Here is a 15,681-nt window from a genome sequence, read left to right on the forward strand (position 1 = left end):
GGTGTTTGAGGGCGACGGCTATGGTGTTTTGGCAGCAAGGAGGCAGTTTTTGTGGAGCAAGGTGTCGGTGGTGGATTTTAAGGTGGCATGTTCACAGTTTGGTAGCAAGACGACAGGGTTTCAGCGGTGCAGGACGGCGACATCAGGTCTACGTGCAACGAAAGAGTTTCTTTGCATCTCAGGAGTAGGTTCCTTGAGTTCCGGTAGCGGTGGTGTAGCTTTTCCGGTGTGGGCAGCTTTTTGGGTGCAATTGGCAATTAGGGTGATCTGTTGGGTTTTGGGGTTTGGGCTTTGCTTCTTTTCGTTGGTCTCTTGCCAGCATTTGGGTCTCAAGTAGCCTGAGGTTAGTAATTTTTCTTTTTGGCTTGCCCTTGTCCTTTTAATCTTTGTAACCTTTCAGAGATTGGTAAAATTCTTATGCTGAGCAAAACCTAGTGACAAAAATCCAAGTTCCTTGTCAAATGGTACCTTTTGGTGAGGAAATCAGATTTCAGTCAATGGAATTTTTTTGGCGAAGAAATGGAATTTAGTCTTCAAAAGGGTATGAATTCATCTTCCCACGCCAAAAAGTTAGTTTCCCACCAAAAAGTCAGATTTGGCTAGGAAAAACAAGTTTCATTGCCAATGGGTAGTTTTTGACGAGGAAACCCAAATTCCGTCGCTAGTGAGTAGTATCTTTTGATGACAAAGTAAGGGTTTTCACGCCAAAAAGGTAACCATTTGCGAAAAATAGAAATTATGTCGCCAAACCTAATACTAACTAATTATTTATTTCCAAGAAAATTCACATTATTTAAAATAAATAATACCGTTTTTATCATATGTATCATACATAGATTAGTTTGACAATTATTGAAAAAATGTTAACATATGTTAAATTTTGCAATATTATCAACGAAATGGTATGTGCCTAGTGGTAAGAGCATTGGCGACTCGAGAAATTTACAAATATGGGTCATTTACAGGTTAAAAGTTGAGATGTTTCTTTTTAGTCAAAGAGCAAACGTCCTTTGAATAGATATGACTTTATCTTAGCACAATTTATTAAATAGGACTACTTGTAACTGTCTTTTAAAAAAACGTGTGGATATTTTTTGAACTTGAGAAAAAACAACACTAGAAATTCCTATAATAGCCTCTCTTGGCCTTTACCGTTTCACTAAACTTAATATTTTAGGACAAGCCCCTAAATATACATTCCAACCCATGACTCAAATTTCATTGAGATAAGTTTTAGTGGTTAAAAGGAACAATATAAATAACAACAACTTTTAACTTGGAGTATACATATTATTTGTACAATACATACGAGAAGAAAAAACAGAGGCCCAATGTCCTCTTTCTTAACCAAATTGTAATTTCAAGTCCAAAGTATTACAAAAATAATTAAAGGATTATAATTTTGGGAAGAACAAAGTACAACATTTAGAGATTTTCTTTAGAGATAGGGAGATTTTTTTTGACAAAATGGAGAAGATTATATTAATAATAGCCTAGCGGTACTTCCATAATGAAGTTCATTACAAATATCTTGGATAGAGCCAAACTAATAATCTAACTATGACAGTCTTCTCCAATAAAATAAAGTGTGACCAAACCAACCAAAAATAGAAGAAAAATGATTGATTATTAATTTCGGATGAAATTGCCACCTATAGTCAAAATGCATAAATGGTGGAGTATTTGAATTTGGTTTCTATATATCATAATAGTTTAATCTTAAACGAAGTCAAGCCTATTACTTCAACCCCTAATATTGTTATTTTAATTTTTAATTGATTGACAAGAGCTCGTTTACATATGTCATCGGAATTATTTCTAGGAGAAATACCAAATTCTTTTGAACATCAATAAATTATTAAGATAAAAAGTAAGTTTTCTGGGTTTTTTGTCGTCTTACATTAATTTTTTTAAATCCATATTTTTACAATTCCTCTCATCGAGATGAAAAATAATACACTATGTAAAAATTTGACCCGAAGCTTACAAGAGTAAGAGGAAAAAAGAAGATGGGAAATGACGGCTCAAGACGTGTTTTGATAATTAATACCTGTCAATGACATTTTCAATATTAACAAACATTCTCAGCATGTTCTTAACGAGTATTTTAATTATTAAAAGACATCTTTGACCGTTATTTTTCCAAAGAAGAAAAGACCGTATCTGTTAAAAACCCCTTAAAAAGTTTAGAAAGATCGGCTGAAAGCCCAAGTTCGGCCCCAAACCACAGCCTGCAGACAGTAGGATCTGGGCCTGGACCTATGAAATGGGCTAGACCGGCCGGTTTACTACTGCCTCACCCGTGTGGACAATTCAACCCTAAATCACAAAAAAATATCTGAGCGAGAGAGCCCTAATAGTCCCACAACCTCACACGCACATATATATAGTCGTGTCCATGTCCTCTTCCGCTCGGTAATCGTCGTCTCCTACACACACACGCATCACGCCACAGTACAATTTACGAAGAAAATCTCCTTTTAGATTGTAATTGCCCGGCTGAAACCCTAACGCAAGTTGTCATGGCGGAGGAAGAGATTGTCGCGGCGGCGGCGAGCCCTACGCTGTCGGATCTCAAGCGGAAGCACGAGGATTTGGAGCCGGATGCACCCGAGCCGACCCCCACGAACGTCAACGGAGCGGATTCGGGACAGAGAGACGAGGGGGTAGAGGAGGAGAACGGAGCTGCTGCGGTTGGTGGCGACTCGGACGAGTCCGAAGCTAAACGACCTCGTTTGGAGGAGAATCCCGACGGCTTAGGTATTCATCTTTTTGGTTGGGTTTTTTTTTCTCTCTTCTCCCGAGAGAACATTTTCGTACATTCTTGCAGATAGATTTTTAGCAAAAATTTTGAGTTATGATATGAAAACCATGGAGCTTACCGTTGTTGTTTATCGGCGAACTTAGCTCTATCCGGTTCCGTTCATTTTTGTTGTAGTTTTGTTAGGCCCCAACATGTAACAGGAAGCTTATCAATTTCTAGGGTTTCCTCCGCTTCTTTGCTGAAAATAGTTGGGGACCCTAGGCCTACTAGTGGTCCCGTCCAACTCCTAGATTAGGCAGCTGACTAATTGGCGCCTAGTCTCTCGGTACCCTTTTCCACCCGACTAGCACCTAGAGACTTTTGAAACAGAACATTGTCTGTTGTATTCCTGTGTTTAAATGCATTTGCCTGCGTTTTTCTGTGTGAATGAACATGCACATCTAATTGTCTCAAGAAAGATTTACATGCACATGTACTTGTCTCTCTAAGTATTGCTTATGCTTGCGTGCCTGGTGCATAGTCGTGTCAGTCCATAGTGGTGTATTCGTTGATGGTTTTTGTGTACGTTTAACTGTGTTTGTTTCTGTATTCTTACTGGTTACTACTAATTTTCTTGCTTGAAGTTTAGGTTGTGCGGTAGTAATGCTACATTGTCTCATTTTGTAGGTGTCACTGTGAATGGATTCCAAGAGAAGGTGGAGGACGTTGAACTGCCATCTGTGGAACATAATACCGAGTCAGTGGATGCTCAAGAACCCACTGATGAAGCTCCGGACACTGAGAATGACAAACAACCTTCTTCTGATGATCAGTCGAAGGAAGAAACCCAGCCACCTACGGTTGAGAATACCCTGTTGGAAAGTCCCCAGCAACAACCGTCTGGTGGCGGGGAGCATCAGGAACCCTCAACAGAAGTTCCTCAGGCAGCGGTTGTTTATTCTGAGGAACAGGAACCTGCAGCTGAGACTGAAGCCGTGTCTCGGAAAATGGAGGTTCCGAATAATAAGGTGAATAATATACTACATAATGACCAACTTGGGTTCTTTTGGTGTTGTATAGGACATTGTGCATTCGGTTTAGTGGCTACTTCTTGTTTCTGTTGTGTGAAAGAGCCGTTTTTTGGATTGATCTCATCTCCTTTCACCTCGCCTCAACATAAGGAGTAATAAAAAGGGAAGTAACTCATAGTTTTGCTCTATTTTACACGGAAATTTCTGACATTAGGTGGGTTGGGTTCCAAATGTTCAGTTGAACATTCATGTAGAAAGCATACTAGTATTTTCTATATCTAATACATCTTAGCACTATGCATAAAACTATCTCAGTATGTAGAAATGCTTTATGACACCTTCCGAACACCGTTTGCCCGAGAAAATAAATTAAAAACAGTGTATAAGAAACATTGAGTTTTCTTGTGTCCCCCATGTCCTTAGCATTAGAATTAGATAAATCTGACTATTTGATACTGATGGTTATATTGGATTCATGTATGAAATTTTACTTGGGACAATGAATGTTAGGTGGTGTTCCGATTTCCGCCCTTAAAAAATAAGTACTTATTTGCAATTTTCAAGCTTAAAAATAATAGGCTTACTAAAATAAAAAATATGCAATATGGATCGTGTTTGATATATTTCAATGAGATCTATCAAACCTTGCAAAAAAAAATTGAAAAATTATTTTCGTAAGCTTATTATTTTTAAGTTTGAAAATAGGTCATTATTTTTTAAGTACTTATTTGAGAATCTGGAATGGGGCCTAAACTCTCCTTTGAGAAAAATGGGGGATTGTAAAACTCTCTTTTGAGCGGAGGAAGAATGACACATTGAAGCCAAGTAACACGGACACACACTAACACGCTTGATCTTAGATTTTTTTTCCCCATAAAAGGAGGACCCAACACGTCGAGGGCACGCTTGGAACAACTGTTTTGTATGTTTGTGTATGCTGTGTGCATCAATATTTTATTCATACGTGACATAATTTAAAGACGAAGAGATGGATGGAATCGTATTACTAAGTGTTTGAACATTGTATTCATGTTAGCCCGAGTAATGCACTGAAGAGTGTCCTGTTCTAGAAAAAGGAACCAATGATACATTCTTGGACAAGTTCCGACACAATCTTTCAGAGTGTCTGGCAGGTGTTGGCTGTTAAGTGTCGGACTCCATACGCAACCCTTTAGAAGTCTCTGTCCTTGGTCCTTACCATTGCGGTTGATTACCTATTCAAAGCCTTATCAATTGGGGCGGGCAACATGAATCCGTTTTCTCTAATGAGCTATGTTGAGAGCTGCCTGGTTTATATGTCACCATATAAAGGCGGAGCAAAATCCGATGACATATATATGCATATTCTTGTCTTATCAACAAAAAAAGACCTGCATATTCCCGTTCTAGATTTTATCTATGCTTTATTGAGGTCAAATTCATGCAATGTTAAGGTCTATTCGAATTAGTAAGAAAAGTGGGGGGAACTGGCCTATTCAAAGCCTTATCAATTGGGGCGGGCTACATGAATCCGTTTTCTCTAATGAGCTATGTTGAGAGCTGCCTGGTTTATATGTCACCATATAATGGCGGAGCAAAATCCGATGACATATATATGCATATTCTTGTCTTATCAACAAAAAAAGACCTGCATATTCCCGTTCTAGATTTTATCTATGGTTTATTGAGGTCAAATTCATGCAATGTTAAGGTCTATTCGAATTAATTTGAAAAGTGGGGGGAACTGGCCCTTGAGATGAGTATTTGTCAAAACAATCATGTCTGTGTCTCAACAGAGGGGATCTAGAAGTTGCTTTTGTCATGGATTTTAGACTGACCCTGAGTGAGTACTGGTCTCTGTTTCTGAGGCTGTATCTCCTCTGGTTCTTATCTCTTTTTCAGCACATTCCGTTTCTTCTTTAGAAGAATCTTTTGCAGCCTATGTAAGTGGGACAAGAAAAAGTTCCACAGCCAAAGAGTGGGTTATAGGCTGTCTGGCATCATCATTATTTGGCTTGTAAGTTCAACTTGGGAGTTCTTAAGTTGACTGGAGATTTGTGGCCCAATGGATGTAGCTTTACTTGTGAAACAAGAATTGGACATGTCATTTCATCGCAAAAGAAAAAGGATAAGAAAACATTAGAAGATGTAAATGTTTGCCGTAGCTATGGTTTTGGTGCTGAAATAGCTGCAGATAAGGAGACAAAATACATAATAATCGTATCTCTCACATTATCAGCGTTCTAAAATCAGTCTAGGCAGCCACGTGCCGCCTTGATTTTAGGGTTTAGGAGTTGAGTAGCTGTTTTGTACAGTAGTCAGGAATTAATTGGGGATTAATCGGCCAGTTGGGGATTATTGGCTCGGCTAGGCGGCGACTAGTTGGCGGGTCTATTTCTTAAGTTGTTTTCTTAAGTTGTAAAAATTTCAAGGGTTGAAAGTCTAATATTAAAAAAGACCAGGGGTTTAGTGTTATTTTTACAAAAACGCATATATGTCTATAATTCTATATGTATGTATATATAGATGTTTCGCATACGGTTTTTATCTGTTAAGTACTTAATTTCATTTTATTTTTAACTTTGAGATTCGAACTTCATGTTTGACTGGTTATTTGTTACTAGTTACTTTCTAGTGGTTACTTTAGTCTTCATTCTTTTCTTCGTAGTTTTATGTCATTTCTTACTCTTTAACTTTTGGGGAGTTGATGAGATATTTTTAAACAAATAAAAAACGACTAATCTCTAGTCCTTATAAGTCCCCGATTAGTCGGGCTAGGTGCTAGGGTCCTCTCTTCGGCCCGACTAGCCCCTAGCGATTTTCAGAACATTGAACATTGCAAATGATGTGACTGCCACTTTTGCAAACTTTTCATTGGTTATGGTTGTTTCTAAAGAGATTGTTGTGTGGACTTTGGCAGGTTGGAGTTCTTATTGGCAAGCATGGGGAAACTATTCGGTTTTTGCAAATCAATTCAGGTGCCAAGATTCAGATCACAAGGGATGCGGATTCTGATCCTAATTCTACCACCAGGCCTGCGGAACTTATAGGAACTTTAGAAAGTATAAACAAGGCTGAGAGGCTGATAAAGGATGTTATAGCTGAGGTTCCAAACCACTATTTCGTTTTAGTGTTCTTAATTGTTCTTACTCCGTTTCATGTTTAACCTGCTATACTTCAAATTTTTTTTCCTTCTCTTGGATAATAGTGCTGTGATTTGCATTTGATAAGCCAACTTTTGGTTTTATAGGCAGATGCAGGGGGTTCCCCTTCCCTTGTAGCCAGGGGTGTTAGTTACGTACAAGCTGCAGGAGCTGCAGAACAAATTCTGATTCAAGTTCCATTTGAGAAGGTGACTTTGGTCTCCATATTTGTTGGTTGCCATTATCTTTGCCACCTGCCATAACTTTACTTTCTTGTACTCCAGGTTGGTTTAATCATAGGCAAATTTGGGGAGACTATTAAAAGCCTACAAACCAGATCAGGGGCACGTATTCAGGTAGTTGGGCTCTAAGATGTATGGGACGATAAATGTCGGTGTCTCAACAGATGTAATAACTATCCTCCACAAGAGCTGTAGATCTAATAAATACTGACAATGTCATTTTGTATAGTTGACACCACAACATTCCCCTGATGGTGACCAATCTAAAGAAAGGACAGTGCGTGTTTCTGGTGATAAGAAGCAGATTGAAATGGCAAGAGAAATGATAAAAGAAGTTATGGATCAGGTTTGTTTCAACTTTCTAGCTTTCCTTTGTGCAGTTGAAGTGGATATTGTTTCTCATTTTTATATTGTTGCTGTTTCCATATCCTCTTAAGGCCTAGAAACTGAATTGTTAAACAATCGCCTTTATGTTACCCACATTCATGGAATTCATTTTTTATACATGTTGCAGGAGATGATAGGAAGAAATTAACAAACATACTGATTGGTAACTTGCATATAATATGATCTAAATAAAGTGTAGAATGCATAGTCCTACTCGTCTATGTTGTCTCAAATGTTTTGTTCTTTACTGCACATTTTTTTCATGTATGGCTGTAGGTGTGTCAAACTCCTACCTAGCACGTTAACCCATCTTACCTTATGTAGGGCTTTATAAGTTATCTAAGCATTTCTCCAGAGAACTTGTATGCTTTGGTTCCATATTTCAAACTAGGTTCGAATTCTTCTATGATGGTAGAGTATCATGTGGTAGTTTGGAGAGAGAGATAGAGAGAGCATGCATTAGTTGGTGGTCTCTTTAGTGTAGACAGGATAATTACTTCTTATATTACATCAGAGTACTCATTATTAGTGGTGTTATGATGATGGAATGTCCAGGGGGCCTGTGATTGTTGTGGTTGTTTATAGACGTTTTAGGTTTGGAAACCGAGATTGAAACAATGATGCAAACTCTGGACATATCGGGCTCCCTTGGTTTGTTATATGGATTTCTTTTGAAATGTAGTAGCTCTCTATATGCCAAAGCAATATATCGATTCATTTTCGGATATATTGTTCGCTCTCTATATTGCAAAGCGATATTTGATTCATAGTCGGATGGATATATTTCTCACTGGTTAGTTGCATGTATTTGTGACCATTTCTATGTAATGTACAGTTGAGTGGAGCTCTTTCATTGAAGAAAGAATTGTTGCATAATAATGTATCAAAGTGAAAGCTTCATTGCCTAGAATAGAATTTAAGAGAGTTTGCGATTTTTATGAAAGAGCCATTGATGAATGATCCATGCCAAAGGTCATCTGAGTGCAATTAGGAAGATCTTTTATTCAAGCTGAGGGTTGCCTTGATTTATTTATCCTGAAAGTGCCGATTTCGAATTGGTTTGGCTTTAAAAATGCAGATTTGGCTATTGCCTTCCTCATGGGGTCAGCATTTCCTTCTTGGTGTAGCAATAAACAACTACTATCCACTCTCATCCACTGAAGAGAGGTATCAGGCATTAACACTCGCGATTGCAGGATGTTAATAGTTGGTAAGATTGCTTTTGAGACTTAAAACTAAGGTTAATAATACTAATACTATTACCACCACATTGTGTTGGTCCTAGTCCTCTCTGGCGTCCCAATTTTCCTCTGCATCAGAGTCAATAGTGTAGTGGCATGCCTGGTTGAGTCATCATGCTTCAAGCTTGTATAACTTTTCCCAGAATTGATTTGATCTATCCTTGGAACTCTTGATGAACTCGGTATGTCCTTTGTGTTGCATTGAGATTTGGCACAATCGTAGTGAGCAAATTATTGTTTGGAAGTAGTGTTGTCATTCTTGTCATTTAAGCAAATTGAAAGAGTTCATATGCAATCTTCTGTTTTATTATATTGATAGTCTTGTCAATTCTGTGCTGAATATCATGTGTCCCAGTCTCCTAGACGACGCCATCTAAACTACGGCTTGGTGCTTCTATGTAATTCTCCTGTCAGTACTCCACTGCCAATAAGTTGCTTATGCAAAATTCTCCTTTTGAGTAGGAGATTGCTTTTATTAATTCTATGTGATTCATGGATTTAAGCGGCGGTGGTTGACATAAAACTACCATTGATGGGCTTATTAGTTGGGTACACAAGCGTTTTCGGAAAATTGATGTAGTTGTGCGAATGGCAATATCCTGGCCCATATGTGCCCACATATTGGAACTCGTGCAGTCAAAGTTGATGCAAGTTTTGTAGCTTTTGAAGCTATTGAGGAACATGGTTGTGTGACATAGCGTTTTGGGAAAATTGATATGTAGTTGTGTGAATTGCAATAGCCTCGCCTATGTGTGCCCACATATTGGAACTCGTGCAGTCAAAGTTGATGCAAGTTTTGTAGCTTTTGAAGCTATTGAGGAACATGGTTGTGTGACATAGGTGTTTGGAAGACATGATTTGCAAGTAGTAAACGTCACTTAGTGGTGACATAAATTTGAGATGGTAAGAAGTGTCTTGTTTAAGAGTTGATGGATTGTCAGGGTGAGTTCTCTCCATTGGTGAGAGATTGGTTATATTCTTATTAAGTCTTTTGTGAAGCGAACGGTGAAAACCTGTGTTGTTTCAGTTTGATGAAAGAATTGTGTTTTTGGGGGGATATGTTATTACGTTGTTTGTTCTCGTGTTGCATATGAGAACTTTGTTGGTGTCCTTTAACTTCTTATTCCTCAAGCACTATTGCCCCCTGGGAGATTTTTCTTTTGTTTCACTTGTCGTATCTTAATGTTGTTTTTGGCCATCTTGTGTGGCTGTATTTGAATTGTGTAGTTAAGGGTAAATTGGGAGCATATATCAACTTCCTATATTGTCTTCTGTAAGTGCTAAAGAACCTTGAGGTTTTTTATCTCTGTATCTTATTTTTCCATTTCTATTTGTCAGTTTATGTTGCTTATCTTGTTGGCATACATTCTTCTCATTATTTTTCATCTTTGTTTGCTACTTACAATGCTTCGTTTATGACGTATTGATTCTCTAACGCAATGAGGAAGCTGACTCTTAGCTGCAACATAATCATTTTAATGGTGTATTTTGAGTATCAGAATGGGTGCTGATTTCTGCTGGGTTTTTTTGTCCCTTTTGTTGCCTCCCTTTCTACTTGCTTTCACTAGACGGTGAGGTCGTCCTCTCTATCTGGCGGTTATAATCAGCAGCAGCAGCAGCAGGGGTTTCGTCCACGTGTACAGTCCCAATGGAGTCACCACCGAGGTCCTCCTCATCCTTCACAGTCAGGTGGGTACAATTATCAGCAACGAGGATCATATCCTCCATCTCAGAATTCACAGTATGCTCCGCCCCCTAATTATCCACCACAGCAAATGGGCTCTTCAAGGAGTGGCAGCTTTGGTTCAGGATGGGAGCAAAGGCATCCTCCATCAACAATGTTGCAGCAGGGACCAGGTGGTGGTGGTGGGTATGACTATTACGGTGGTCATATGGGTGATGTTCCAGCATCAAGTCATGGACATGGCCCTTCCCCTACTCCCATGGGTCCTCCGCCCCCTGCACAGGGAAATTATAACTACAATTACGGACAGCCACAGCCGGCAGCTCCTCCATATTCCTCCCAAGCTCCACAGGGCTATGGACATGGTCATGGATACAATGAAGCAAAATATGATAACCAGGCTCCTTATCATCCCTCCTATGGAGGAGGCGGTTCACAGCCAGGCCCAGTGGGGGCTGGCTACCCCCATCCGGGCTATGCTCCCCAGGATCAGCAGTATGGTAAGGCACCACTTCCTTACGCCCAACAACACTATGGTGGCCCACCTCGGGGGACTCAACCAGGTGATAATATGCCATATCATACTGGTCCCATCTCAGTGCAACCCACCCAGCAGCAGTATCCTCAAAATGCTGCACCACCACCACAATCCCAACAGACATACCCGCAAACCTATCCACAGCCATATGGTTCTGATGGGTACAACATTAATCAGCAGCAGCCGCAGCCAGTGGCCACAGGATCTGTTGCTCCAGTTTATCCCCAGCAAGGACCTGTTCCCGGTTATGGGCAGCAGCAGCAGGCCTTTGCAGGTTATGCTCAAGCGGGACCAACTGGAGGTTACGGTTCATACCCTACTGGTTACACTGAACAACCAGCAGCTCAAAACACAGCAGCAGCAGGGTATGGTGGCTATCAAGGTTCCGTGGATCCAGCTGCTGCTTATGCTAGTGCTCCACCGCCGGCTGGGCAAGCTGTCTATGCTCAACCAGCTCCAACACAGCCGCCAACTGGGTACGATCATTCAGGTAGTTATGGAACTGCAGCTGCCACTTACGGTAAAAGTTTGTCACCCCAGCCTGGTGGATACCCTCAGTACGATGCAACTGGTCAGGTGATCGGAACACACCGCTGAATGTTTTGGATATTGATCATCTTGGGAGATCATAACTAGGTGTTTCTGTTTCTACCAAACACTAGCTTTGCTGCTTCTATCTAGCTTTTATGTTGTTCCTACTATTGCTACTGTGTTTCTTCTTTTCTTTTCTTTTCGCCTATGGTTCCTGTATCGTTTTTATCCTGTGTTTTTGGATGTTATTCGATGCCATATGAGTAAACTCTATGAATTTGATGACTTCCAATTTATTTTGTAATTCTGCTTGCATACAAAATAGCGCTATGTCCTACTGACCTTATCAGAAGTTATAGATAATATAGTAATCACTTGACAGGCACTTTTTGAAATGCATGTGGACCTCTTCTTCAAGAAACAGTTGTACTGTGCTTTCAGATTTTAGCTGGAATAAACTTGCACCCACGTTCTTTAGCTTCCCAAATGTTACCATGCACCATAACTTATATGGCTATTAGCCATGGACTTGTAGTATGAAACAATTTAAGCCCAACAGTAAACAGGTGGCTGATCGCGGCTTATGCATTAATGGTGGAGGTAGCTGCTGCTTATTCATTAATGGGGGAGGTAGCTGCAAAGAGAATATTTAGAATCTCATCCGAAAGTTATTACCATCGGTCTATAGACTCTATACAATAGTTGATATTTTAAATCTAGGTTAAGGAATTTATTTTGGCACTTCTCTTTTACCTAAATAAATGCTTTCTTTGGGTCCTGCTGCTCCAGTGGAAGGCTTCTCATCGTCCATATCATGATAGCCTTGAGCTCAAGAAACCTGCAGTAAACCCATAATCTTGTAGTACTGTCCATGCATTCAGAAATTTTACCTGGATCTGTATCCTGGTACAAATACAAATTCAATTAAAAGAGAACTTTTTATTCTCTTTTTTTAATCCCATAATCTTGCTCGTTTGCATCTCTATTAGGGGCAATTACTTTTCAGTGGGAAGAGGGGCTATTAAATGCAAACTCATTGAGAGGTTTTTATGATATTGTGCCTGGCAAGATTTATTGTGCGTGCAAGGAACCGGGTTGCTGAAAGGATGAATATACCCATTGTAAGTGAAACCCTAATAATTCTCCCATTGGGGGCAATTTGTTCCATACAAAGTGAAATAAAACGTCATATAAGGTGCAACGTAATTCAATTGAAGGAGCAAATTATACAATTTTCAAAAAATAAAGTATGATCTGACATCACATTGCCATTTGTCCAGAAATGAGTGCAATTTAGTTTGATAAACAGTGCAATTTTTCCGACCAAAGGCCCAAGAAGAATGTTAGACTCACACATCAATGTTTCAATTTCTCAATACGTAAAGTCTAACTTAGACATGATAATGGCACCCAACTTGTCCTCATTGGGGGCAATCTGTTCGAGACAAAGTGCAATAAAAATGTCAATATTAGGTGCAACAATATTCGAATCAAGGAGCATGTCACGCCTTCGATTTTTAACTTAAATAAATAAATCTTTTCAGAAATAAGTCTACTTTACATAGGTCATACCCAAAAGAGAGTCCCAAATTCAAATAAATTCTTACAAATCCGACTTCAAAGTTTAAAGAAATTACAACAATGGCACTCCGGCCCACTGTTACTCAAATACTCCACAAAGTATGATAAATTTTGAATTTACAAACGTTTCTATCAAAGGAGATTAAGAAATTTAAGTTACAAATACATCTCTGTCAAAGAAAGTCATTACAAGTTGGCTAAGTTACTATCCAAGTTAGCTTCCAAGATACGACCCTTCAAATCTAGCACACATCACATGCAAGCTATTTCCAGACGTTCGAACCTGAAAATGATGATAGGTTAAGCTACACTAGTCCAGTAGGAAAATCTTCTACCAATTCTATATTATAAAGATAAGCGCAAAGGTAAGAAAGACATGGAGGATACAGTTCAGTTAAGAGATGCAACCAACTCACACACTCTTTTTACGATAACAAGGTTAGTACATTCAACGAAATCCAGCAACTCCCAAGAAGATGAGTAAATATAGGGCTTAAGATGCAAAAAAATAAGTCGACGTTCGCAACATCCTAATCTATTGCATGCCACAATTTCAGACAAGCACTTAGTTCAAGCCATGACAAGTAATACTGACGTCCACTACACCACAGTCTATCCCCTGTCACACTCGACTGTATTTCCACCCCTTGCGTTACAGTATAATCACACTCCGGACTACTGTAGTACCACTCCATGCGTTATAGTGAACTCTATCTACTTGGGTCACCGTATTACCACCCTTAGCGTTACGTGACCACTCCTTACCTTATAGTGAACTTTATCTACTTGGGTCACCATATTATCACCCCTTGCGTTACGTGACCCCTACACCCCATTTCTTTACACATTCATGCTAACCGATTCATTATTCCAAGGTCTACTCATTCCATTATTCCCCAATCATCTCACAACATCGTGCTAACATTACAAATGTGTCACAATTATCCACCCACATACGATCAAGCATGTCACGACCTCGATTTTCAACACGAATATTAAAGACTTTTCAAAAATAAAATCCTCAAAATAATACAAATATTACCCAAAAGACTTTTCGTTTCCCTAATTCGCAGATCACTTCCAAACTCCAAGGTATTTCCAAATTTACATCTTTGGCCCAGTGGCCCCAAAGTTACACAGCTTGTTAAAAGAAAAGTAAGAGTTTACAATAATCCTCCGTTTAAGAAAGTAATAAAATTACAAGTTCATCTTCAAAAAAAAAAAAAAAAGAAATTGTATGAGATGCGAGAATCACTCCTCGTTGTCGCTTTCAAAATATAAGATCACATGCATGCATAGCACCCCATGCTACAGCTCCGATGAGACACCTAAAAAATGATAGGTTGAGCTACACTAACTCAGTAGAAAAATCTATGCTAACTTTATGTATATACGAGAACACAAGTGCGAAAAGAAGGAGATCACGTCGATAGACAAAAGCAATTAGAGCCAAATATGAACGTGCTGCACACTCAAGACGTCTAAGAACTCGAGGAATTTCTTGCATTAACCCTCTTTTTCTTGTGTCACGTCTCATCGTTTAACACATCCCTACAATTAGATTCCGTTTATAGCCTAACGTGCGAATGCCTATACCGGTCTTCCTCAACGTGTCACACTATGGTAGGTCATCTATGCCTCTTTGGCAACACTCTACCAAATGAAAAATCGAACGACATGTAATAATAAGAATAGCATAATTAAAATCCCACATGAAACCTGTTACCACAAGTCACCATACACTACAATAATATCCCAAATTCTTAGTTCAATACAACCAACATCGCCCTTAGAGTCACCACGGCTTTCCCCGGGTCTTTTCCCTAAGTCGAACCAAAAGAGAGTCACTGTGGTTTTACCCAGGTCTATTCTCAAATCCGCAGAGCACTTAGGTCACCACGGCTTTACCTGGGTCTATTCCCTCTTTCAGAGCGTAACAGGGTCACCACAGCTTTACCCGGGTCTATTCCTGCATTCACAAGGCACTTGGGTCACCACGGCTTTACCTGGGTCTGTTCCCATAATCACAATTACTCACGATGTAAACTTGTTGATACGACTTCATAATAGGGTCTAATATACTGCAATCATTAAAGGGGCAACACCCACATACCAACGAGTATAACAATCACGTCCATCTCACATTTTCCACGATCGTCATCATTTCACAGTTATTGTTCATGTGTCTTCGTACCACATTTCAAACAACACTCATCATAAATTCATAACTCAACTTTTGTGCAGTATTTAAGGTCTATCAAACTCATTTTTAAGTTGTGGCAACTAACCACCCTTCACTTCTATAGTCCTAACTTTTTATATACTTAACTTGTCAACGTAATTTCGGTGGCAATTAAAAGATGACTTCAAAACCTCAAAATTGATATATCATACGCTCGAATTGGACATCGGATGAAGAAGTTATGGTCATTCAAAGTTGGGCAAAAATCCAGAAAATGACAGCAACAACAGAAAACGAGGCAGCTGACACACCTTCACTCCTATAATCATAACTTTCTGTGTACTTGGAGTTTTAAGGTGATTCTGGTGGTCCTGGAAAGCTGACTTCAAGATCTCGAAT

General features: G+C 39.3%; 1 protein-coding gene across 1 annotated transcript; it reads left to right on the forward strand.

The window, feature by feature from the left end:
- The first annotated feature begins 2,326 nt into the window (after positions 1-2,326).
- Positions 2,327-11,823, forward strand: LOC131336722 (uncharacterized). Its single transcript, XM_058372660.1, has 7 exons — positions 2,327-2,760; positions 3,431-3,771; positions 6,674-6,859; positions 7,004-7,105; positions 7,181-7,252; positions 7,368-7,484; positions 10,335-11,823. Exons 1-7 carry the CDS (start codon positions 2,523-2,525, stop codon positions 11,583-11,585), a joined length of 2,307 nt encoding a protein of 768 aa, XP_058228643.1. The 5' UTR covers positions 2,327-2,522; the 3' UTR covers positions 11,586-11,823.
- The last annotated feature ends 3,858 nt before the right edge of the window (positions 11,824-15,681 follow it).

The sequence above is a fragment of the Rhododendron vialii genome, chromosome 8a, assembly GCF_030253575.1.
Source record: "Rhododendron vialii isolate Sample 1 chromosome 8a, ASM3025357v1".
Lineage (NCBI taxonomy): Eukaryota > Viridiplantae > Streptophyta > Magnoliopsida > Ericales > Ericaceae > Rhododendron > Rhododendron vialii.